Here is a 26,183-nt window from a genome sequence, read left to right on the forward strand (position 1 = left end):
GCTACATAACAATGAACATGGACACTGTATCTTATTCTGAGTTAATCTCACCATCCTGCTGCTGTTAACACTCACAACACACCAAGACTGTGACTAAAAATAGTCCAACAGTAACCAGCTGTTCTAGAAAATTATTTTGTCATTTTAGAAAATGAAGCTAAAATGTAGCCACGGTCACCTCATGAACCTTGTCAAATTGCACTCACATCACTCACATGGAAAACCATCCAAACATCCCACAGTGTGCAAGTTGAATGATATTTGTGATCATATATGTGTGAAATTAAGAGTCACAGAAAGAAAAAGGAAGTACGTCTTTGTCTTTGTGTCCACCTGCACTCACGAGAGCCCTTATGTATGAAATATGTATGTTTAATTGCAAGTGTATGTATGGAGGTAAAAAAGGAGGAGAAAAAAAGAGACTCACTACTGTGCGCAGTCGATGAGTTGATATTCGTTGGACCTTTCCCAGCAGGCCCGCACACCCTCATCCTGCCAGAGGATCCTTGCATGGTCATAAAACTCCTGGAAAGAGAAAGAGGCATCTGGATCAATGACATACCACGACTAGAAATAACTGCAAGTCAGGCTCTCATTGTATCTCACGAGAATCCCTGAAATAAAGGTATGATATCACACAAAGACCTACAGGAAAATTGTATTGTTGTATTTGGGTTTTTCAGAGAGAGAAGAAAGGTAGAGCTGTTACAATAAACCAAGACGCTCTGAACACAATGCAAGGTTTGTTCCTATTCATTTTCTATGGGACCTGAGCATTGTAGGAATCCAGGCAACTTGGGACGGACCAGAGATGCGGAACGATCAAGGGGTTGAAAAATGAAAATTGAAATTGAAATTGAAAATGAAAATTTGATGCAAATTAGGGTGAAATTTGCGTGGTACCTATGCAGTGTTTTGCCAAAAAAACAAAACAAAACTGACAACAAAAAAGCAATGCAGTGGTGGTCCAGTCAGTGAAGCCGTGGTCTGCAGTGGATACATGTCTATGAAGGAGAAGAGCACTATTGAACATTCTGGGATCCCTCTTTTCTATGTCCTGGGCCTCCAAGATTATACAAACAAAAATGTGCTGCTTGGCACAGTGTCACATAAATTGCTGGATAAAAGTACGGGTTATTTATTTATACAATGTTTGCTAATTAGCAAGCTACTCGCTAGCTTGTAAGAATTGACAAACCCACAGCAACAAGGAAGAACAGACAAATTTTTCAGTGAGTTAAACTGATTAGTTATATAATAATAATAATAATAATAATAATAATAATAATAATAATAATAATAATAATAATAATAATAAAATGAATCAGCAACTATCATTCAATAATCGTTGTAGTCACTTTTTTAAGCAAAAATGCCAAACACACTTTCTGGGTCCAGCTTCTCCAATGTGAGGATTTGATGCTTTTTGGCTATGTTGTACTATTGGTCGGACACAAGCAGACATCCGAACACATCATCTTGTGCTGTGGGAGCATGAATCACTATTTTCTGACATTTTATAGAAAAAGCGATTAATCAAGAAAACAATCAGCACATTATTCTCTATGAAAATACTCATTAGAGAAAAGAGAAATCACGTTTAAACACTTGCTAATGCTCAAAGACAAACTACAGTGACTGCAGCACACAACAAATGATCGGTGGACCGTAACACAGGAAAACATTGTGGCTGTTTGGTATCTTTGGGTGAGTCTATTTCTCATCTGACTCTCAGTGGGTGACAACGTTTAAGGACAGATGGAGGGAGGCAGCGATACTCCCTCGCTTAGTTTGCAGTTAAAGGCCGGCTCGGAGAGGAGCAGCAGATGAGCGGGCTCTGACAGAGGCAGGAAACGGAACAGTTCACTGAGTTCATGAAGAAATGGAGAGCTTTGTACTGACACAAGGCTTGGCTGTCACTACACAGGGGTTTATCTCCTCACTACAATCTTTAGTTGGTCACATACAATGCAGTCAAGCACAAACAAACAAACAAACCCTGGGAAACACTTATTTAACTGAAAGTAAGCAGGTTTTAGAATGACCATTGTATAACTGACAGATACACAGACGTATAGATGGGAAATAGACGGGGCGGCGAAGGACGAGGTGAGGACTGTTTAAAACTAGCAGTGTCATTTTTTAACACCACAATACTAAATTCTCAAATATGAGTAATTACTGACCATCACTGTCAAACGCTTAAGTACCCTTATTTGTTATTTCTTCCCAGTAACGAGTCAGAAGGAAACCTACGAGTGACTGGGGAGTGAAATAGGAGGGGGAACAGAGTTTGGTTTACAAAGAGTTCTACTCGTCTTGATGCTGCAGGCAGAAAAACTGAGGAGACAAGTTATAGAAATTCAAGTTGATCAATGAGTTTACCTATTAGCAAAAAATGTAGCGGTAGTTCTCATTGATGCTCTCTTTATTTTCCTCTGCTCTAATTTTCTTTCTCTCTTATGAGTTCAGTCAGATTCCAGCTAAAACTATGAGGCCTCAAACAGAACCAATCACAAAAGTTTACGGGTAAATTTACAGACTCAGAAAAAAAAAACCCTGAAAGAAACCAGAGGAAAGTAGCAGCACGTAGTAAATGAGAAAAAGACTTTCTGTGACATGAACTCATATTTATAGGTCAGGCCGCAACACAATTATTTTCATTACTGATTCACCTTTTTTTCTCAATTCTTTGATTCGTTTTGACTAAAAAAAGGTGACGTCTTGAGGGCGGAAGGGATGAATGTTTGCCATTTTTGCACAACGATTGATTACCAAAATGTTTGCTGATTCATCTTCTATCTAACAACAAATCGAGCACTGTGTTCATTTGCTGATCAATCAACTAATCAATCAACAATAATTTAGGTGACTTATCAGACAAAAATACCAAACATTCGCTGGTTGCAGCCTCTCAGATGTAAGAATTTGCTGCTTTTCTTTGTTTTTTATCATAATGAAATTAAATATATAGTTTGGTTTTTTGGCAATTTAAAGACTTCACCTTGGGCTCTAGGTGCTGGTATTATAAAAATCCTAAATGAAACAATTAATAGATGAATCAACACTTAATATAAATAATTGTTTTCTAGTTATATTTAACAGATGTTTTGTAAAATAAAAATAATGGGATAACAGTGAATCTAAGAGTTGTGAATTATTATTTGAGAAGAACAGGTTTAAAAAGTGAAACTTTTTTAAGAGTTAATCAATAAAACATAAAATAAGAATCAAGAACAATGGTTTTCACAGAACCACATTACACAAATCACATGAGCTGATACGCGAGGGGCTTCACATTTCTCATTTCTAACACGAGTGAGTAACCACAGCCTCGCTTGAGCTTTTCTCTTTCATCTTCCAGCTTAGAGACAGAGGTGGTGAATTTTCATGATCAGAGGTCATCAAGGTCAACTTCAGGCTCATTAATCAGTTTCTCTTTATAACCTCTGCAATTTGAGAAGTGCACTCCTATAATAAAGTTTATTCATGGCTGCATGTAAAATTGAGAGACTCTGACAGAAAAAGAAAAAAGCTATTTGATGATGCCTCCTCCAGCGGTTGTGCAGCTCTGTGCAGAGTTTAAGAATAGGAATGGCTGTGACCTGAGTACAGACCTACTTTGAGATCCTGCGTGAAAACAGTCAGGGCTCTACAGACATGCTGTCATGTCATATGATTGACTTTGAATTCAACTGCACATTCTGGTATTCTAAGCAATCTGCCAGGTGACATATCTGAGGTATGATGTCACTTATATTGTATGTGTAGGGACATACTAAAATGTTAAACACTGTACATTTTTTGTATTTATACATTTCCTGCATATGCACTACAATGGACTGAAAGCCAAGTCTTTACTGCAGTATGAAGTGAGTTCAGAGAGTCTTTCTAGATTTTCTCTTCTCCTTTTGTCCTGTTGAACGTTTTATTTGTAGAGTTTTGTCTCATCTGCATCGTTGTAAGAACTGCAAAAGCCCTGTGAGGCAAATTTGTGATTTTGAGCTGTTTACAGTAAATAAAAGGAACTCGACTAACAGTAGAAGTATTGTACTGCACTACAGAAAGAGGCTCAGGACAGGTGGGCATGGCAGAAATCAGTCTACAAGGATTTAAAAGGCTGGATGAAGCAAAAAAATATCTTGCATAAAGGTGGAGTTCATTTTATTATTAACATTTGAGGGGAATGTAAATAATAACGACCACGATTATTAATTAGAAACAAAGCTTGAAAAGGAAATCAAGACAAGACTGTGGAGATTCAATCCAGGCCTTGTGCTTATTTTCTCTCTCTCTCTTCCTCCTCTGCTTAGGGCAGAGTCAACCAGTCCAACTGGTTTCCAGTAGGCCCTAAGGCCAGGCGAGGGGGAGCGGGCTGAGGAGGAGGATTTGGCGGAGAGGCCGAGCCTATCAGATAGTTTTCAACTGTATTCTCTTCCCTGAAGAAATACCCATTCACTTCAACGGGCAGAGTCGGTTAAGAGACTAAACCAAACTGGGAAGCGATGCTTTAATTAAACATCACTTTAGGGAACCAGTTGCCATTGTGCTGAAATCACTCCTTAAAACAACAGCGGCACTTCAACGACTCCAAAATCAAACCACGTTTATGTTCTAACACTCCCACATCCCACATGAAAACGACCAAACTCAATATTGGATCAAAGCGTGAGTGCTGGTCTTTCCCCCCGATGGGAGACCCTGCAGGTCTAACAGTGGAAGTCTCGTCCAGCCCGAGGGAAGGGTCAGCTTGAGACAGGCCCACGTCATAAATTTGCCATGAAGTAACAGAGACAATATCAGGAGACTTCATTTAGCTTACACACAAATACACACACTCTTCACTGGAAACTCAGCTGGTGTGTACAAATCTACAATGTGGAAACGACCAGTTTAAACACTGAGGCCATCGAGCTGGAAAAAAGGGGAAGACTCTGTGTTCTTCTTCTCTGTATGTAACCTTTCCCATATCAGAACACTGATAAAATACTTCTTAACAAAATTACGAATATAACCCACAATATTACTTTGTAATTCCATAGCTTCAAAGTGAGATTCGTCATTTTCCACAGTTTGACAACATCACATTTATTCTATAAGCGTTTGTTCCACTGATTGATTAAAGCTACATATCACTCTTTAAATTCATCAAATATTTAAATATGCAAAAACACTTCTTCTGGACCATTATATCAAATCAAAAAATCCAGATGTACTTTGCATGATATTATGCAGATTCTCCAATAAATCAACCAGGTGTCTCTGAAACCCCTTTGATCCTGACTGGGATTTTAAACAAATCGATGGGATTCATGTGCTTATATGCTTGTTGGCATAGCTGGAGTTTATACTGATTAGAGATATAGAATAGAGATTGACAATACACGAACAACTAACATTTTTTATCTCGATTCATTTGGTTTATCATTTGCGTACAAAATGTCAGAAAAAAGGGAAAAAGAATTTCCTGAATACAACACAAAATACTGAAATGCTGTTTTTGTTCGACGAGCAGAACAGCAGTCCATCCCAAAATTATTCAACTTGCAGTGAAACAGAGAAAAGGAGAAAATCCTCACATTTAAGAGGATGGAACCAGGGGCTTTCCAGCATTTGTGCTTGAAAATCACTTAAATGTTAAATCAGTTATCACAATCGATTATTAAACTAATCGTTACAACTCAATTAAAAATTTCCATCAGAAATGCAACAGTGATTGACCAGATTTTGATGGCAGGCCATACATGTACATGTCATTTTCCACTGTAACAGGGCTCAGTCATGGTTTCATTACTGTTTTTGGACTTAACTGAATGGCACATTCAACTGAGGGAACGAGTGTCATACATGAGTACAGCTTCACTTTTGTTGCAGAGCATACTCAAAGTGATCAAATCCCTGATGGTTATGGCCACTCTCTACTCAATGAAGTATACTGGACTTCCTTGAGTAGTGAGTCACATGCCAGACCATGACCTGCAGTGGCTCCCTTCCGGGCCGCCGAGAGCAGACTGCAGCTCAGAGGGGAATCCCTCTGAGTCTCTGTGTTTCTGGAGGACAGGTCCCTCTGGACACATTTGGGGTTATTACAGACAATCAGTGTTAATAGGCGGTGTGGTTCTCTCAGGTGAGAGGCTCATTCAATTGACGGCCTCCCACGCGGAAGCACACCTGCTAATTACTGAATCACTGCGCAAACACACCAGGCTGCCACGTGAGGTACCTTACTCACGCACAGCACACTAAGCCAGGGGACCTGCACGATTGATCAGGCTGCATCTGATTCTCCACGACATTTAATAGCAGCTAAAATAACACTTTCAGACCAATTTGAAAGCAAACCAGCAAAAGACTTAAGCTTTAAGATTTGCATAGACATGTTGATATGTTGCTGCGATGAAGATTTGCATATTTTTGAAGTCTTGATTTAAAAAAACTGAATCAAGTTTCCGGCTGCAACTAATCACATTTTTATTATTAATCTATTGATTATTTTCATGATAATCATATTGTCTAAGAGCAAGGTTCAAGAAACTGGAACCAGAGATGTTCTGTTTTTTTTCTTCTTTTTTTCTATATTACTGAAAAAATCAATCAAATATCAAAATATCCAAATAGGTTTGCATCAATTAATTATTACATTAAGCAACCATTGCAGTTGAAAAGGAAAGAAGGAAAGAAACTAGTGCAGAAGTCAGAGAGTCAATGCAGCCCAAGGAGGTAAGGTGCAACTTACCGAAGGAAACTCGAAATCCTTCTGGTTTACTTGGTTCAGGACATAATCGATTCGGCATTGGTTTGCAGGACTGGCTAACTGGCATGGCGGTGTGAGCGTAGTCATAGCAGCCACGATCGTCTGGATGGAGAGAGCAGAAGAAGAAAACTGAAAACCTATCAAGAACAACATGGTTAATATTCAACCCATTTTATCCGTTTTAAAGCTCCCATACATCCATGTGACAAAGGGCGCTTCATTTCAATGTGCTACATTTTTATTTGGAGGAAAAAGTGCCGTCTGAAGTTAATGACTCGATATTTAAAAGCATTCAGAAAATTGCTGTCAGTTGTTTAGCAAAGTTCTTTAACTGTCTTTTATTGTGACTTTGACGTTATGATCAGATATTTTACAGATAGTGAGTTAATTTTGACAGCATTACACGCACGCACGCACGCGGGCACACACACACACAAGCCTGTCAGAGGTAAACAGACTGCATTGTGGTGGTAATACTCCATGCATTTGGCCTTTTCCTGCCAAGCCCTAAAAAACGAGCAGATCTCTCATCACTGCTCCCTATATGGTAGGAAAAGTGCTACAAACTTTTCAAGAGTCCCACACTTCACAATGCATAAATCAAAATGGGTCAAAGGATCAATTTCTTACCTCTATAGCTTCTTTAATGTTGTTTTTAATATCATGAATTTTCTGCTTTTTCTCCCTGTGAAGAAGAAAAAAGGCTTCATGTTATTTTTTTAACACAAAAGCAGAAATTACAAGGCTTATGCATTATCAACAGTAAATACAGTCCATTGCTTTGCTTAAATTATATTAAAAACATCATATTTAAAAAAAAAAAATGCTCTGTGAGGAAATGGAAAAAACTCTTTCCTAAACCAGGATCATTAGATCTAATCCATTAGACAGTTAGATCTACAATATAAAACAAACAGCTTGAGTAAAATAATGGTTTGTTTCTACTGTTTCAATGCCTGTAGGTTTTGGTGGGAATTTGCTGCGTAACATAAACCTTGTCCAGGTTCTCTGTGTCAGCTGGGAGGTAAATTATATCAGACATCAGTATTATGCCTGCTCCAGATGCACAGATACCTTCATTTTGCTGACCAAGTGCAACTCCTGAATTCTGTGTACTTGCTGATACCAAATGAGAACAGCAGAACCTGTCTTAATTTTTGCAATGACATTTATTAAACGGTAAACAGCAGAGTGGGGGTTGCGGTCATGGAGAACAACACAGACTGCTCATTTTAAGGTGTTTTTAAGTCCAATTTCACCTGCAACTTACCGTGAGCACAAAGCAGAACCTGAAGTATTCACAAATACAATGACATGCTGCGTATTTTGTCCTTTTATTGTTGTAAAGATAAACAGGATTTCAGCATGGTACTAGTTTATGCAATCTGTGGGCTTCGCTGATACCAGTAGTAAAGGCCTAACGTCACACAGCCCTTTCAGAAACCAGGGCTGACAGTGTTGCGTGTTAAATTCCTTTAAAAGTTCGACAATCGAAAGTCAAATTTGATACTGAAATTTCCCAAATGAAACAACCTTTGAGCTGCTTACACAATCAGGTACCTGCATGGTGTGATTTCTGCTGAATGACCCAAGGCCAAATATCTCAGTATATCAGAGCAATACAAAGCATAGTATACCTGTGTGTGTTACGTTTGAGTGCACTGTCCAGCATATTTTGCAGACATTATGTGGAGCAGGAGGATTTCAAATTAATGGCATAGATGAATGTATTCTGGTAATGAATGTGTTCTGTTTTTCAGTGACTTTGGTGAAAAAGCAGCACTATCACTCCATGCTGCTGTAATCGAACCTTAACCCTGACAAAGGATGCTGGGGAGGACAACGAAGGTTTCAGCCTTGAAATTGTATTTTTCAACTGTTCCTACTAATTAATACAACAGCTTTCATGTTGAAATGTTGTTGTGAAAATGGCCAACATGATCATAATTCAGTCTGATTATCAGGATAGAAAACTGTATCACAACTCTAATACCGCCTTTAAAACCAAGCATAGTATAAATTTAATACAGTCAAAATCCTGACAAGTATTTGGCGCCAGATTGGCAGGACATTTAGATATTATAACCCTGTTTATGCTTTACTTACCAGATTACCAAGAGAAGTTGAACTAGCACAGAGACTAACAGCAAAAACTAAGTTGGGAAAAATTATGACAGAGGACCTGTGATATCCAAAGATGATTATCCAGGAATAAAGGGAATAAGCTCATCGAACTGATTACACTGCTGCAGTGTTTTGGGATACAACTAATTTTACAACAGCCCTTGTGGATTTGATCAATTTGTGGATTAATCTATTCACAGACTGACAGAAAACTGAATGGCAACAATTCTGATAAACAATTGAATTAATAGTTTAAGTTGCAGAAATGTAAAAAAGGAAAAAAAACTCACTCGTCCCAGCTTTTCAACTGTAAATATCTGCTGGTTTTCTTATTTTTTTAAGATCATGCACTGATTATGTTTGGATTTTGGACTGCTGGTCATCTCAAGATGTCACCTCAGGCTCCAGGAGACCGATGCACATGTTTCACTATTTTCTGACATTTTATGGACCAAATGATGATATTTGGTCCATAAAATGTATGATGTATAATGATGAATGATAAAATAATGAGCAGATTATTAATAATGTTGTTAGCTGTAGCCCTATTTCACAACATTTGCTTTTATGACAATAAATAGAGATGCACTGAGGTAATAGAGGACCTCGATTCTCTGGTCTCTAGTAACTGGGATGGAATATTTTTATGTTTATCAGTACCGACTCAGCAGCGAAAAGTTTTCAAATTCAGGGAAATTAGCGAACCCACTTAAAATAATTTAGACTGCCAAACAAAAAAAGCTAAGAATGTCATCAATCTGGTTACTTCCTTAAAGGAAGGAGATGTTTGAACTTTTTTAAGAGTGGCTTCCAGAGCTTTCCTCTGCTCCTCGCTCCTTTACTTCACTCTGAGCGGCCTCAGAACGGCAGAGAGGAAGACTACATTCCTCACACTAGGACCTCCACAACAAAACAAAACAAAAAAAGAACACCCACTTCGAAACGAACTACCAGACCAACCTCTTCTCACCTCAGCCCCCCCACCCTCCTCTTATATTACTGTGTCACTCCCCATCATCTCCTCCAGTCCCCATCCTCCCAGCACCTTGCGCTGACTGGCACTGCCCTGCTCCAGTAGGGGAAACCCAGCAAGGTGAAACCCTCCGGCCCAAAGAGAGCAACACACCCCGGAGCTAAACGCAACCGGGGATTTGTCATTACACCAGAGCGTCTGGAGCTGTGAGGAGCATCTGTTCGACGCGACCCAAAAATAAGCACATGATGATGCTCCTACCCCAAAACCCCTTTCTAGGAAACAGATGATTAAGAATAGAAAAATGTGACTTTTGTTTCCATTGCATCAATTTGGGATCGAGTTTTAGGAAATTCACAAGACAGGGTGGACTGAAAACACCCAGGGCAATGTTTCCATGAAAACCTGAAACAGATAAAGAGCTCTTCCTTTGTCACACAAACTTTGAGTATTTACTCCAAAACATTACAAAAATCTGCCCAAAACATTTGACTTCATTTTCGTCATTAGGTCATATTGGAGAGTTTTACAGTCTATCCCATAGTGCCAATTGAAATGGGAAAAGCAAATATTTGCCAGGTGATCAGTTTCAGCTGATTAAGATCCCTCACATCACGAAATTCAAGAAACATTTTCCTTCTAAAAATCAGAATGAGTATTTATCAATGTCTAGAAAACAATAGGAAAAGGCTACTTTTCTCTTCTTTCTGGCAAAGTACAGTCCTTATCTGTACTTCATTTACTGTGATATCAATTGAATAAATATGATGTTATCTAATCTAATGATATAAGCAAAATCCTCATGTTTGAGAAGCTGAAGAGAGGGAATATTGGACATTTTCGATTGAGAAATGCCTCCAATGATTCATCAATTAACAACAAAGTTATCAATTAATTTTCTGTCCATTGACTCATCGACTAATTGTTTCAACTCCAGTGTAATACATCTTAAACAATGGTTTATAAGCTGCGTAACACTAACACGATACAACTGGCTGCACCTTTTCCGTCTTCGTGTCTTTTAAAAGTCATGCTGTTTGCCTGATTCTGCATCCTGATGCCTTTCTTCATTACTGTCATTTTTTGACAATGTTCCACTCTGTTGACAATATAGTTCAAAACTAACCAACTAATTTTACCGTTCTAGCTGAGTGAATGAACAGCGGATCCCTCTACCTGCATGCCATCGGTAGTACTAAAGGTCACTCCTATCGTTTGTATCTTGTGAATGCACCAATAGTCCTCCCCAAAACATCAACACATTATCCAGGTATTTGGTCAACAAACATCTTCGTATCTGGTCCTGTCAGACTCACCCAATCCTGATCATTAGTTTTTCACCTACGCTCAATCAGTCAATAAAACCATCAGAACCATCGACGGTGGCTTGGTGATCAAAATGTGCTGTAGCTGTGTGTGATTAACAACCAAGATTTGGCATTAAACATGCAGCAATCCAACACTTACTCTGCGTTGAAGCCATTAACGTGCAATATTCGCATCTGTTTGACTATCGTGCTTTTCCCGGATTCACCGGCCCCTGAAAGCAGAGAGAGGACAGAAAAATAAGTCAGACACTGTTTATTAAGACTTGTACAAAGCTTCTTCAAAGGCGCCGACTACGATATCCAGATCCACCTTAAACTAGCAGTCGCAAGCTTGTCATTGGATACTGGATGCAGGAAGATTTAGGCATGTTGGTGTCTTGGTGGAAGATCAGACCAGCTGAAGATAAAGTGAAAGAGCTACAAACTTGATTTTATCCATGAATGGTTTGAACTTCAGGGCTTTGTTTCTCTGCACCGCCTCAATGCCGAGGACGCTGTCCCGATTCACAAACCGTCCCTCCATCTGCAACGCCTGTGCTCCCCTTTCCTACACAGTTCTGAGTGCTACACAAAGCAGCGCCACTAGGGCCAAGCGAGATGGTGAGACCTCAAGGTAGCCAATCAAAGGGCCAGGTGAGGCTGAAATTATCAATACTGTTCTTAGCAGTGGTGGACTGCTGCCAAGTATATTTACTCAAGTACCTTAAGTGTAATTTTGAGCTACCTGAACTTTACTTGACTATTTCCAGTTTATGCTCCTTCATCTACATCTACTCCACCACATTTCAGAGGCAAATACTGGACTTTTTTCTTTACTGCAGTAATCTGACAGCTAGTTATGTTTCTGATGGAGACTTGACATGATAAGATTATAGAATACAATGCATTGTTAACAATTAAACCAGTAGTTCCCAACATTTTTATCTTGTGATTCCATACACATATAAAAGGACCGTCAGCAATAAAATGCTACTTATGCACTGTTGCAGATAATATGCCTGTACTTGAGAATGACATATTTTTTGGCACTTGTACTGAAGTAAAGGATCTTCTTCAGCCACTGCTTCCAGATGTGAGGAGGACTCTCAGCATCAGCGACGAGGACGGGAGGAACTGGTCTTACTGGTAGACCAGATCAGCTCAGACTATTTTCCAAGCGTCTTTTTTCTTTGAGCAGAAGTGAAATGTTATTCATAACAGATGGATAAAACCTGTTAGACCCTGATGAACACTTTTAAGAATCAATAAAAGGTCATTCTCCATAATTCTGGCATGATAAATGGGTAAAAGAGGAGAAACCCTATAATGTGTCCAAGCAAAGTGACCATGACAGAAAAAGACGTCGGGCAATAACATCTCTTCACCTGGACACAAGGAGCTAGGCTACAGGCCTGCTATTTAGAGCCTAAGTGTAAGTTTACAAATCTAGGATCAGTTTCAGATTAGAGAGAATGGGACAGTCATTCAAGTGAAGCTAGTAATCCTAATAGTAATCCTAATTTGCTCTCATTACTCCAAGAGTCTTAGCAGGATACTAGCCCTGGCCTTGAGGTTCAGACTGTATCATGACATGGAGGCCTAGATGATAAAGCCAGAAATAGCTTCATCGAATTAAAAATAGTAGAGTTTTTTTTTTTTTTTAAACAACCGATTGCAGAATATCCATTTCCAGGGTGGCTGGTGTGGCGAGGATTATGCAAAAGGTGAGTGTGCAGTCTGAGAAACAGCATCAAACATGGAGTCTAGTGTAGGCCTAAATAACTCAAGGTGAAGGTATGCCGGATCCACACAAACACACCACATCACAAATTGTGCCTGTGTGTCTCGTGTGGAGAAAAGACACAGCTGTGCAAAACGCCTATTGGTGGCCTCCCAGCTGCTGCACGCTGCCTTCACACAAACGCCGTCTGTCCGTCCGTCCGCCGTCCCTCACATGTTCTGTAATCATGCTCCATAATAACCCGTGAACGCAGGAGACAGGCCTGCTTTTCAACGGTCCTGTGTCAAGACGGTGCAAACCCAGCGGTGTAGTGACATCATGTCATTGCATCATTTGTTGATGCTTCACTGTTACCCGCTGCAAAACATTTTGGGGCACAATCTGAAACAATGGCCATCACATTTGTACAAATGGGTGAAAAATACACATGTATTGTTCTCGTGGGTCCAACATTTCAGCACAAAATGGACCTTCAGGCCTAAACTGAGCGCACACACACACGCACGCACACGCACACACACACACACACACACACACACTGATGATAAATCTCACAAAACCTACCTAACAGTAGTAGCCGGTGAGTGGCCCGGTATATCTGTTTGTCTTTTTGGAGCTGCTTCTCTATCTTTTTGTTGGCTTCCCTCTGTGCCTTCTCCTCATTTCGTTGGTCTTCGGTCTTACTATTGCCAAGACAGCCCATCTTCCCAAAAACCCAGTGATAGGTTCAGGGGGGAGGCAGGGTGGGTGGCTAGGTTGGGTGGGTGGGTGCAGGGAGGGAGGGAGGAGGGAGGGTGTTGATCAGAAGAACAATCAATCTCCTAAATTCCTAGACAGGCCCAGCAGAGGAACACCTGGCTCAAAATGGGTGGCATTTATGTTGCCAGATGCGGAGGAAAGCGACGTGAAACCTGTCAGGTAGTAGACGGTGGGCTCCACCAGGCTTTGGCACGATATGTGTGGATGGATGTGGCTATTTACTGGCAATTTATCAACAATGGATCACTCCAAAAAAAAAAAAAAAAAAAAAAAAAAAAAAAAAAAAAGGGGGAGCAAGCACCGATGCCGCCCTCTCAGACGCTTGATTCTTGTGTTTTTCACTGTAAATCCGCAATGAAGTCATCAACATTGATACGAGAGTGAATGTGAAATCTCCAGCCTTGCAATGTACATGAATGAACGTCGGTGGTCCTGTTTCCGTGAAGGCGTTTGAAATTTAAACGCTGGCTTTTGCTAACAGATATATTTGATCACGCTATCGTGTTTAATTTTCTCAGCAAACGTCTCCTCCGGAGCCCATCTTCGGCAGATATCTCACACTGCCATTCAATTCATTTCCACTCGCAACCAAAGCCCTATTTCTCCTCGACCCCCCCTTTTTTCCCTCCCCCTTTAAATATATCTTCTCGGCTAAGATTTTAAGGGGGCTGTTCGCGGTCCGTTCTCCACCTAAGCAAAGCACATCAGAGGGCGGGTGAAAAAAAAATTAAAAAATAAATATTTCCTCTTAAAATGACGGCATGTGAATCATCGGGCTACACCGGGGCTTCTTTCTCTATCACAACCGTCTTTCCGATCCGTCACATTATACACCGTTTTCTGGACGTTGTCGTCGCCGATGTTAGCAAGCTTATCAATAATATCCTGTTTTTAGCCGATGTCAAAATGATTTCCTCTCCCCGTCAACAGAAGCTGGTGCCTGCTCTTTCGGAGGGTTTGACCAGACCCAAAAAAAAGGCCCCTTCTCAGTCCTTTTTCTCTCCGTAACGTTAATTTGTGTTTCTCCTCACATCGGGAAGCCTCTCCGCGCGACCAAAGGCGGTTTTTGGCAGCTGGGCGTCCTTGAATGTAGCGCAATATCCAGGTGATATTCGTGGAAATCCTCCGTTATTTTCTCCTTTGGCGCAGGTACAGCCCGCTGTCAAGTCCCTCAGCTTTTTGTATTCCCTTTGAATCCGTATGGCAGATTATGGTTACATGTGCATGATACATGAACATACCGCGGTGTTTTCAATCACTGATCCAGCGGCGAGCCATTTATTTTTTTTACCGCCGAGAGGCCGCGTCCGCTCCGATGAACCGGTCGGGGAGATGAGAATCGCTTCTTCGCAGTGTTACTCTGAATTATTTTTGCCCCCTTTTTTCTCTGCGAATTGTACATTGAGACAGATAGCGTTGAAGAGGTGGGGTGGGGCAAACGGCTCTCACGGAACCCTGGGAACGAAGAACGGCGGTCAAGCTTCTCGTGACGAGAAATCTAACTTCCGGTTGGAGCTTTCATAATAAAGCCCTGGTGGAAGCTTCATGCCCAGCACACATAGCATGTCTGTGTTGGAAAAACTCTTTCAGTGGTTAGGACCATCAAGCTTGCGCTCTATGAGAAAATTGATATCTGCAATACAGACAAAAGTGTCTTTTTTCTGGAAAAGATGTAGCATTCATTCATTGAGTTCTTCACAGTGATGGAAGAATGGATTGAAGTTTATTGCCTAATGGGTTGTCATATACAAGGAATTTGCTTTGGTATCTTGGTGCTTGACAATAACCATGGCAAGAGAAAATAAAAAAACAAGTGTTATGAAAGTTCATAATAATAAATATTAAATAAACAAATTTTCTGTAAAAATCTGTATTCAAAACAATGGCTGCAACTAAAGATTGTTTTTTTCATCATCGATTATTCTACCAATTATTTTCATGATTAATCGATTAGTTATTGGGTCGTAAAATTGTGAAAAATGCTTAGCATAATTTCCTAGAGCCCAACATGATGTCTTCAATTTGCAAGTTTCTTCTTTTGTCCAACCAACAGCTACTAACCTTCATTGACTATCATAAATAACAAAGAAAAGCAGCACATTATTACATTTAAGAAGCTTGAACCAGTAAATGTTTAACATTTTTGCTTGAAAAATGTCTGAAATGATTAATTGAATATCAGAAATGTTGGTAATTAATTTTCTTACAATGCATGGCTGTAATGTGCAAAAACTTAACCAAGGAATGTGCAAATGCTCACAGTCAAAAATACAAAAAATCTGTGCTTTGTGTAGAGATAGCAATCTGAAAAGAGGAGTAGAAGTGCCCCACTCTTTTGTTTGAATAAAGCTGTACAACCATGTAAACCTTATAAGATAAAGCCCTGCATTCAAAATCCATTTTTTTCTGTTTTTATGAGCTTATTCGTGAGAGAGGAATGAAGAAAAAAACAATGTTCTCTAATAAGACTTTGTATTCCTTTTGTTCCACTTTTCTCTAATTTTTGCTTTGATGAAGCTGTAATAACTTATAGAAAACAACATAAACAACATCAAAAACATGGTAGGGGCCCCAACTACACAGGGTTCATTTTTCTGGTCAAAGCCGAAAAGATTTGCAACAACTAGCATCAAATCTCAATCTGAAAAGTCAAATAACACACACACACAAAGACTGCATTTTGGCATGGAGCTGTAGTTACAAATAAAAATTATGATTTCATTTTCTTTGCCATTTTTTCTACAACGTCCCTATCACACTCAACACTTGCAGGCTAATGTAAAACAAATGCCAACAACACTGTGCAAATTCATACTTCAAGGCAAAATCAATTAATAGACCACAAACTCAATCAATCCACAATGGAAAGCTTTTTGCGCTCTGTTATCAGTCTGTTATTAGCAAGGCCAAGTAAATGTTACGCCTTTAGTTTGAAGTTAAGACCAAGATACTTCCGGTTTCCTCCTTGCTGTCGCTTGACGCATCTGGAATGAAGCAGGGCTGGATCACATGATTGCCCGGAGCGTCAAGAAGCAGAGGTACAGAAGGGGAGAGGCGCCCTCTTTGAAGCAAAATGAATATCAACCTATCCACCCAAGAGGTATCAATCAGTAATACTGAAAACATGTAAATTAAGTTATTAAAAAATATCCGTATTCTTAAGGAAAAACAGTAAATTCCATCACTCAGCCCTGCATTGAGTAGCAGTAATACAATACCAGCCTGATGATGGTAAAAAGTGAAGGAGAGGCCTACTTTGTTCACCAAACCTCGTCCGTCAAGTTGTTCCATGCAGGGTATGAGGGCCTGGCAGAGGTGGAACAAAGTCATTGTTACAAGTCGAGTCTTGGTCTTTAAGGTCTGTGTCAAGTCCCAAGTCCAAGTCCTCAACTTTGTGTTTCAAGCCCCAGTGTCATTATGCACTCTTTGTCACATTTTAATGCCAGCTCTCCAAACAGGCCAGCACTAAGTATGTCTGTAGTAAATCCGGAAAAAAAATTGAGGCTTTTTCATTTTCTTAGTTATTTCTTTTAAATAACTTTCAGAATATTTAAAAGCAAAATAACCCGAGTGGCCTTAAGGTATTATTTCTGTGACTGAAATCTGGTTTGAACCCCCTCATTGAACCAATTTGCCTCCAGTGTTCAACTTCTTGGGTGAGAATGCAGCTACAGAGTTTTAGAACAGACATTTGAAAACTCGGTCTCGGGGAGGATGTCAGGTCATTCTGCCAAGTGCAAGGTTGTTGGTGTTAAAGTAAATAGTAGAGTTGTGATATCCTGTTTGCATCTGGTTTCATGAACTATGAAGGGAAACGCCACACTGAGAGATATGAAGTAAAAGACAGCTGATAGATGAGAAGAAATGAAAATGCAGATGATACAGGAAACAGGGAGCAGCTGGACGGTTTGAAGTATGAAACTGATGTGAATCACATGCAAAGTCAGCAGATCTCAACCTGAATGAGCACCTGTGAGAGATATGAAAGAACTGTGGTGTCTAGTGGAGCTCACAGAATCTATGCAAAAGAGTATTTAGGCACTACTGGAGGCTCCTGGTGGCAGTTAACTAAAACACATTATGTTGGTGTTTACTTTAATCTGTTGACCTTCTGTAGGACCCAAAACAGGTCAGGACTTACAGATTTTTAAATTGTGACACATCTGACTGGACGACGAGGACCTAAAGTGCCCAAATGTTGATTCACACGCTCTTGTTTCAGCCTCAGTAAAAGGTATTATCTTGCACAGATTGGGATATACCCAATCTGTTAGTCACATGACAGAAACTCCATATTTAGGACATGTGATAACAAACTAAACCATCGCAGTGACAACTGAGCAGCTTTATTATTATAGGAAGACCACGCGATGCGGTTGAAGGGGAATATTGACCTTGTTTTGAGATTTAGGTCCTCTCGCCAAACAAAAATACAACTTTTCGTACATATACATACACGTTTACTCCGCCACCCTGATCCATGGTATTATATTACAGTACATATATTTAGGTTTGAATGACTGGAAAGTTTCCACGTCCTCCCTTTAAACTCTTATGGCAAGACTGTTAATCCATTATTTAACCCGATCAATCCAGTTTGAGATACGTTCAGTCCAGATGTCCTGCCTCTGACGGTGATCTGAACTTTTTCAGCCCCCCCCCCTCTCCACCTCTCACACGCATGCATGCAAACACTGTGCATCACAAATCATACACCCACGGACACAGTATGCAGCAGACAAATAGACAGACTGACACACACACACACACACACCTCCCTCACCAAATACGTCAAAAGGCAGGGGAAAGAAGCTCAGGGCAAAACACATAAAGGTCATCAATGACAACTAAATGCTGCTGTGGCTCGCTAATGAACCTCAACAGACGTGTGAGGAGGCAAAAGAAGTTATGATTTCAATCTTAGAAGCAAGTTAAAGACAACATTCATGTCTGTCAGAACAACAAACAGTGTTCCTGGCCTGTCACCTCCTCTCATACCTCTGTGGTTTCTCTACTCAAACGTGGTGTCCTCAGACCAGGAAGTTAATCTTCACTATCTGGTAAATACCCAAACTGTCTCACTGGCATGCAGTGGTGGAAAGTAGGTACATTTACTCGAAAACTATACATAAGTATAATTTTGTGGTACTTTGTGGCGCTTGACATGAGCATTTCTATTTAATGCTACTTTCTTTACTTCTGCTCTAAAATCCAGACGGAAAAATTTGACTTTTTACTCTGTTACATTTACCTGACAGCTGTAAACCCCTATCAAAATAATATTTTACATCATAAACGTATGTAAGTTTATTAATTAAATGTATTGTTAAAGATTAAACCTGTGGTGACCTGTTTCAAAGCAGCAGTGTCTAGTTATGACTCTTTCTCACGTTTCAGTTCCACAAAAGAGACATTTCCCCTAAACTCCACACTTTATATTTCCTTTTAATTAGTGTCGGTTCCCACAAAACTAATCAAATGTATCTTCTGATTTATTTTGTCACTCTAGGTTGGGAAAAACTGAAATAAACCAGCTGATTGTATATAAAGTAGTTAAAAGGCTTTAATAGTCAAATGCTGCTTTTGCATTGATGCATCTGTATTAATGAGTACTTCTAATTTTGCTACTTAAAGTACATTCTGTTGATGATACTGTTCTTTTAGTTAAGCAGGATTTTTTACATTGTTGTGTTGGTGTTTATTCTTAAGTAAAAGATCTAAGTACTTTTCCACCACTGCTGGAAAACCAGTGATCACTGAACCTTTTTGTGCTGTTGCCCAAAGAGGTTGGTGGTGGAAACACACACACATTACACACATTAACCACAGCAACAACTGACAAATGGTAAGAATATGTGGCACCTGTGTGTGTGTGAGTGTGAACAGAGATTTCACAATGCTTTATCCTTATCATCATCCTGCGCTTTAATAGTGTTGTATTACGTCATGTAAGGCAATACAATGTCTGGTTTAAACTGGTTATTTTCATATGATATTAAATAGTTAACTCGATTACACACACACACACACACACACACACAGAGAGAGAGAGAGAGAGAGATAAGGAACATGTGAAGCACTTATTAGTTAGTTAATATCTATTTATTCAGTTTGTGGACCCCATCTAAATCAACTTATCCTTTTCAGTGTTAGTCAACCTTCATGAATTTAGCTTCTCTGATGTCAACAGATCGTCAGGTGACAGACTTCGTGTCATCAGTGTGTTGAAGGAACCTGGAGAAGATGGAGGTCACCTGTGCACACATTTGGAGAACATGCAAATTCCTTGAACCGAGGACGGGAGCAGTTACAGTCGTTCAGTCATCCTGCCATACATGTCCAGACTACTATTTCTAATGTTAATACAATAAGACCGCTCGCAGCAGATAGTTTGACATGTCACAGTAAAAAAAAAAGTGTTACTGATAACTTAATGACGGCTCTGTTCTATTCAAGCATCTCAGTAAGACACGACAGTGAGCCAGTCTACACAGTGCCAGGACCCTGAAACCGAAAGAAGCTAAGTGGAATTCAGCCATCATGAATGTTATCATTTACACCTGTGCTTTCTTTGTGATATGCCAAAATATCATGAAAATTATATTTGTTAGGATGTAAAAACAGCAGTGCTGCTTCAACGTTAGCCCTAACAGTCAATTTTTTAATTTGTATTGTATGGCATTATTAACATTTTGAGCCACATGCTGAAGTATTAATACAATTATCACGCAGTTCTTATCAGTCTCAGAAATCAGCTTGCTCCAGTAATATCGTGTTATGCCAGTGATTGGCCTCTAGATGGTAGCATCTCTCATACATTATCTCCCAACTGCTGCACATTTTTGCTCCATTATTATGACGCCTCTGCTGACTAGTAGCTGAAAATGGAAAACTTTGTACTTCTGCAGTTTTTTCAGTTAATACTATGCCTTCCTGTCAGCCAGGGGAACAATGTGTCTGGTATTTGTGTGTGTGGGTAGACTGTTAACATAAAATGTAGTTAATCCAATGGGTGTTATCTGAAATTGGCCAGAGAAGCACACTACTTTCATTCATCCTCTTCCTTCCTGTTATTGGTTGGTGGTACAGCTCACAGATGGGTTTTAGCCATGTGAAGCCAAAATCATGCTTTGTTGTGCATCATTGCACCAACTGTTGTCATCTGCAGCAGTTGATAATTCATTGATTTATGACATATTGTTCTGGTAGGCGTTCTTTCAACAAGTTTGCAGTTTTACATAATAGGATTTTTCATAGGCCTTTTCCATCAATAACAGTACTTTACTAATGCATTCAATAATTTTGTTGAATTATTTATATGAAATACAGTGCATGATGAAAATTAAACATACAGGTATATAGCAAAACATAAGGCAGCATATTGGATGATGCAACAGACATCATACTGGAAGACACAGTAGGTCTACCTACCAACTCAAAGAGTATAGAAGTATAGTAGTAAGTAGTAGTAGTATAGTAAGTCCCTCATGCAAAAGTTAATTTACATGTGTTTAATTCTTCTTCTTCTAAGGGTTTTCATAGTGTATCGGGGGCCCTCACATATTATGAACCAGGGTGACTTCCTGACATCACTGATGACATCATTTGTGGTTCTGTATAAAAAGCTGAAGAGGACTGAGACCTATCAGAGACTCCCAGCTGCTCTGTGTACTGTAGCCTGATCATCATGCGTGAAATTGTGCATCTCCAAATTGGACAATGTGGCAACCAGATCGGCTCAAAGGTAATAAAATAAAATCCTTATTTCACTGTTAAAGCTATAATGTGTAGTAGCCTCTGTTGGGACTCTCATATTAATGGCCCCCTACTATGTCGTTTTGAGACGACAGAAATATAAGCTTCAGTCACCATTTCAAATAAAATGTATTCATTATTGTGTTTATCTGAGACTAAATTAGGAAAAGTTTTAACTAAAATATTCAAGTGACATCAATTATGTAAATTTTACAAAAATGCATTTTATTTTACTGTATTTCAATGATGATGCACATTTTGCCCTGCACTGTTTCCTTGTGTGGTGCCACCAACAGTTGTGAGTGACACAGGGTGTTCCCTGTCAAGCATTCTGGGAGAAGATAAGGGCCAAAGCGAGACTGGCAGGGGTGGGACATTTTTATCATGGCTAACACAAAACAAGAGAGAGGAACTACAAGATAAAACAGCTGAAGTGACACATTATGCTTTTTAAAGCCAGAGAATGTGGCGGTCTAAAAATCAAGCAGTTATTATTCTGTTGAGTATCTTTGTCATTTAATCCTGGAGCCGGGATTCTTAATCTAGTCATCATAAAATGCCTCAGCTCAGAGATCAATAAGCAGGGATGCATTTTAACATCCGTGAGAAAGTCAGTGTAAGAATAGATTTGGCAGCCAAACACTGACTGAAGAGGTACACACAGTTAAAACAATTATGCCCAAGTGCATAAGCAAATCTCCATAGATGTGTACATGAGAAAGCAACCATTTGACATCCTTTAGGTAAAAGGTGAAAAAACATCTTAAGATAATTGTCAGATGAAAATATCATCTGTGTAGATAATTCTGTTATCTCAGCTAAACAGCTAACCTTATAAAGCTTTGGCTACAATTGACGTCTTTCAGTAAACACCAGCGGTTCTGTCAGTATTACAGTGATGATTTCCTTCTTTGCCTTTGTCTAGTTTTGGGAAGTGATCAGTGAAGAACATGGACTCAATGCAACAGGCCTCTATGAGGGAGAGAGCGACCTCCAGCTGGAGAGGGTCAATGTCTACTTCAATGAGGCACATGGTAACAGAGGTTACTGTACATAGACCACAAATTGTTGCTTTAACAGCTGCAGTTTTCTTTCTAATTCAGCTTATTTCATGAACATATTTACTCATTACCCAACTATTCTCTCTCCAAATATTACCTCTCTTAAACGTTGACACCAAATGAGGGCATGTTTAAGTTCAGGATGCGAACTTGGCTAAAAGATTTTCATTCTGCTTGCAGGTGGTAAATATGTCCCGAGGGCCCTGCTTGTTGACCTGGAGCCGGGCACAATGGACAGTATAAGAGGAAGCCGCATCGGAGCCCTTTTTAGGCCAGACAACTTCATCCATGGTGAGACAAATAACAAAACAGTCATGCTGGGGAATACCTGCTAAGAATATCCTGCTTTTATGTGATGATATGAAGACATTTTTTATTGTTATGTGGAAAAGGAAACTATAAACGATAAAAACTTGTGGTGCTGCAATATCTGGTGCTTTGGAAACAAATGCCTCCCAACTGCTGTTCGAATAAATCCTGCATCTATGTTGGATCATGTCCACGTCGGGTGAAAATTGAGTATTTTTAAAATTTCAGCCTTCTTATAGCGCATTTTCTATTTTATCCAGTGCTATTGAAAATGTTTCATAGATCTGTGAGAGTTAGTTAGAAGTTTAGAGCATGTAGTACGTCAAATTGAAAACAAAAAATCACCTAAATTGGAGATGCAGGCATTTAAGCAAAGAAAAGTGTGACAATATTTATTGGCAGCATAGAATTGTGAATCTTTATGCAAAGCAGTGTCCCATCTGTAATGAAGCGGCACAACTTTTGTCTCATACTATAATTAATACTAATTCTGTTCACAAGTGGTAGAATTAGATTAACCTTTGCTCTTTTATTTCGGTGTTACAGGGAACTCAGGGGCTGGGAATAACTGGGCGAAGGGCCACTACACAGAGGGAGCGGAGCTGGTGGAGCAGGTGATTGACAGGGTGAGGAACGAGAGTGAAAGCTGTGATTGCCTGCAGGGCTTCCAGCTGGTTCACTCACTGGGGGGTGGCACCGGCTCTGGCATGGGAACCCTCATCATCAACAAGATCCGAGAGGAGTACCCCGACCGCATCATGAACAGCTTCAGCATCATGCCCTCCCCGAAAGTGTCTGACACAGTGGTGGAGCCCTACAATGCCACCCTGTCAGTCCACCAGCTCTTGGAGAACACGGACGAGACCTTCTGCATCGACAATGAGGCCCTCTACGACATCTGTTTCCGCACGCTGAAGCTGACCACGCCGACTTATGGGGACCTCAATCACTTGGTCTGCATGACCATGAGCGGGGTCACCACCTCTCTGAGATTCCCTGGACAGCTCAACGCAGACCTGAGGAAGCTGGCTGTCAACATGGTGCCTTTCCCTCGCCTCCACTTCTTCATGCCAGGCTTTGCACCTCTGACGGCCCGCGGCAGCCAGCAGTATCGAGCCCTCACCGTGCCTGAGCTCACCCAGCAGATGTTTGATGCTCGCAACATGATGACAGCGTGCGACCCAAGGCGGGGGCGCTACCTCACGGTTGCGGGCATGTTCCGAGGCCGGATGTCTACCAAAGAGGTGGACGAACAGATGCTTGCAGTGCAACAGAAAAACAGCAACTACTTTGTGGACTGGATCCCCCATAACGTCAAGGTGGCTGTGTGTGACATCCCACCCCGAGGCCTCAAAATGGCCTCTACCTTCATCGGGAATAACACGGCCATTCAGGAGATATTCCGCCGTGTGGGCGAGCAGTTCACCCTGATGTTCAGACGCAAGGCTTTTCTCCACTGGTATACGGGGGAAGGTATGGATGAACTGGAGTTCACTGAGGCAGAGAGCAACCTCAACGACCTGGTGTCGGAGTACCAGCAGTACCAAGATGCCACTGCTGATCTAGGTTGGGAAGCAGAGGATGAGGAAGAGGAGGAAGGCTCATCACTACTGACAACAAAAGTTCAGTCTCAGGTGGAAGTTAAAAAGGAAACAGTGCCGGAAACAAGCAAAGACACTGTAGATGAGTAGAAGACATAGGGCATACAGTGTGGCGTGTAGGTTTGACACCTTGTTGCAAGGATGCTGAAATGTTGGATTGTGGATCTGAAAAGGAACTATTATTCTGTTGTTTAATTTATGCATTTGGTTGATTTAGATAGACTTAACTTGATAAAAGGTGCTGTGACATTTAAACAATAGTGCTTATTGTCTTTTATGTTTTCTTCAAATGATTTCATAAGCTTGTATATTTGTTTTTAAAAAATAAGAGATTTTCCTTTTATACTATTATACTAATATTTTTAAATCATGAAAATTTTGCATGTATATATGAAAGGTTTTGTTATGGCAGCTCTATATAATCCATAAGAATGAAATTGTGATGTTAACACTCCTTGTGAAATATCTTTTTTTATGACCTAAAGTAAATGTTGCATTGAGTGTTTTGTCTCTAAGTTATGACGGTGACGGTAAAAACAGTAAAACCAGAGAGTCTTAGAGTCATTACAGCACTAAAAATAGCAAAATGTTTTCCAACTTCATTCAGTTTAGTAATTTGTAGTTAAACTATTCAACTCAGCTGCAGTGATGGACAGTACTCTGACAGCACAGTGATAATGATACCGTTCAAGGCTGTCACAGTTTCCTCCCGCTGTTACAAGTCTGGAACATAGAGATTATACATAACTTGGCCAGGGTGTCTGCACTCTGAGATAAGCACGCATGACGTGGAGATGCCTCTGCTCTACTGCAGTAAAGTTGACTAGACTCATTTACAGGGATAAAGGAGATCACGCTGTATGTAAGCCACATGTGAATATAGGTTATGGTGGCAGACGCAGCGCAATAGGCTTAAAGTTACAAGGTGGCAGTGAGGTCAAGAAGCCAGCGCTCACTCAACAGATAGCTTTCAGCAGACAAGAAGTTATTGTTTACACCTGTGCTTGATTTTGTGACATGTAAAAATGTTATTTAAAAAAAACTTTGTTATTTGTTAGGATGTAAGAATGACAATGATGCTTAAAGATTAGCTCTAATTGCCCTAATTTAACCTTTAAATTATGCAATGTCTACTTCTGACCCCTTTTCACAGGTTGCATATGTCTTTTGAGTGTGACCGGTTCAAAGGCTCAGCCAAAGAGTGTTTTTTCTTGTTTCATATTTTAAGAGTCCATAAGTAAACTTGTTTTTATAAGTCATTCATGATCATAAAGTCTGAGACAATAAACATAACTTTCTTCAGCAGAAACTTGTTTTTCATTTCAAGTCCTGACCTTCAAAGCTGGTTTCTGTAACTTCTGTCATATTAATTATGATCTCCTCTGACAGGTAATAACTGCAGAGAGAGAGAGAGAGAGAGAGAGAGAGAGAGAGAGAGAGAAAGGCCCATTAAGTACTGCACCTAAATAGCCCACAAACACATATTTTAGAGCAATACTGATGAAATAATAATGTGAGATAACCAGAGTTGATCATGTGTCAACACTCCTCTGTCTCGCACTCTTCCAAGGTTGCAGAGGACTTTCAACCTTGACGGAGCTGAATTGTGTAACATCAAAGGTTAAATGGCCGATATGCCCATTGAACGGTAAATAGCCAAATGTGGAATATATTGCATGACAGACGTTAAAGTGAACGGCTATATTCATACGGTTTCTATTTTCAGTTAGGTCGGTCATCAAATTAAATATAAGAGATTTTTCGGTCAGCTGTCTCTAGTGTCAGCAGACTCATGCGGC

At 40.0% G+C, this 26,183-nt stretch overlaps 2 protein-coding genes across 2 annotated transcripts in view; one reads left to right on the forward strand and one right to left on the reverse strand.

The window, feature by feature from the left end:
- LOC121621437 (guanine nucleotide-binding protein G(s) subunit alpha-like) overlaps positions 1-13,885 on the reverse strand; it is a 33,463-nt gene extending 19,578 nt beyond the window's left edge. The window contains exons 1-5 of the mRNA XM_041957913.1: positions 13,464-13,885; positions 11,319-11,391; positions 7,385-7,439; positions 6,737-6,856; positions 428-525 (exon numbers count right to left, since the gene is read on the reverse strand). Of these exons, the coding sequence (XP_041813847.1) occupies positions 428-525; positions 6,737-6,856; positions 7,385-7,439; positions 11,319-11,391; positions 13,464-13,602 (485 nt within the window). The 5' untranslated portion in view covers positions 13,603-13,885. The remainder of the gene's footprint in view (positions 1-427; positions 526-6,736; positions 6,857-7,384; positions 7,440-11,318; positions 11,392-13,463) is intronic.
- A 7,423-nt stretch (positions 13,886-21,308) lies between these two features.
- LOC121616227 (tubulin beta chain-like) lies at positions 21,309-25,687 on the forward strand. The gene is made up of 4 exons (XM_041950935.1): positions 21,309-21,402; positions 22,339-22,447; positions 22,655-22,765; positions 23,330-25,687. The coding sequence occupies exons 1-4, from the start codon at positions 21,346-21,348 to the stop codon at positions 24,472-24,474; spliced, it is 1,422 nt and encodes a 473-aa protein (XP_041806869.1). The 5' UTR covers positions 21,309-21,345; the 3' UTR covers positions 24,475-25,687.
- The last annotated feature ends 496 nt before the right edge of the window (positions 25,688-26,183 follow it).

The sequence above is a fragment of the Chelmon rostratus genome, chromosome 2 (assembly GCF_017976325.1).
Source record: "Chelmon rostratus isolate fCheRos1 chromosome 2, fCheRos1.pri, whole genome shotgun sequence".
Lineage (NCBI taxonomy): Eukaryota > Metazoa > Chordata > Actinopteri > Chaetodontiformes > Chaetodontidae > Chelmon > Chelmon rostratus.

What these genes read in the sequence shown, in the direction of transcription:
- LOC121616227 (XM_041950935.1), top strand. Translation starts at nt 21,346, where the DNA reads ATGCGTGAAATTGTGCATCTCCAAATTGGACAATGTGGCAACCAGATC. An exon ending in GCAACCAGATCGGCTCAAAG is followed by an intron (nt 21,403 to 22,338) that starts GTAATAAAATAA and finishes GCCTTTGTCTAG; the next exon opens with TTTTGGGAAGTGATCAGTGA. An exon ending in GCCAGACAACTTCATCCATG is followed by an intron (nt 22,766 to 23,329) that starts GTGAGACAAATA and finishes TCGGTGTTACAG; the next exon opens with GGAACTCAGGGGCTGGGAAT.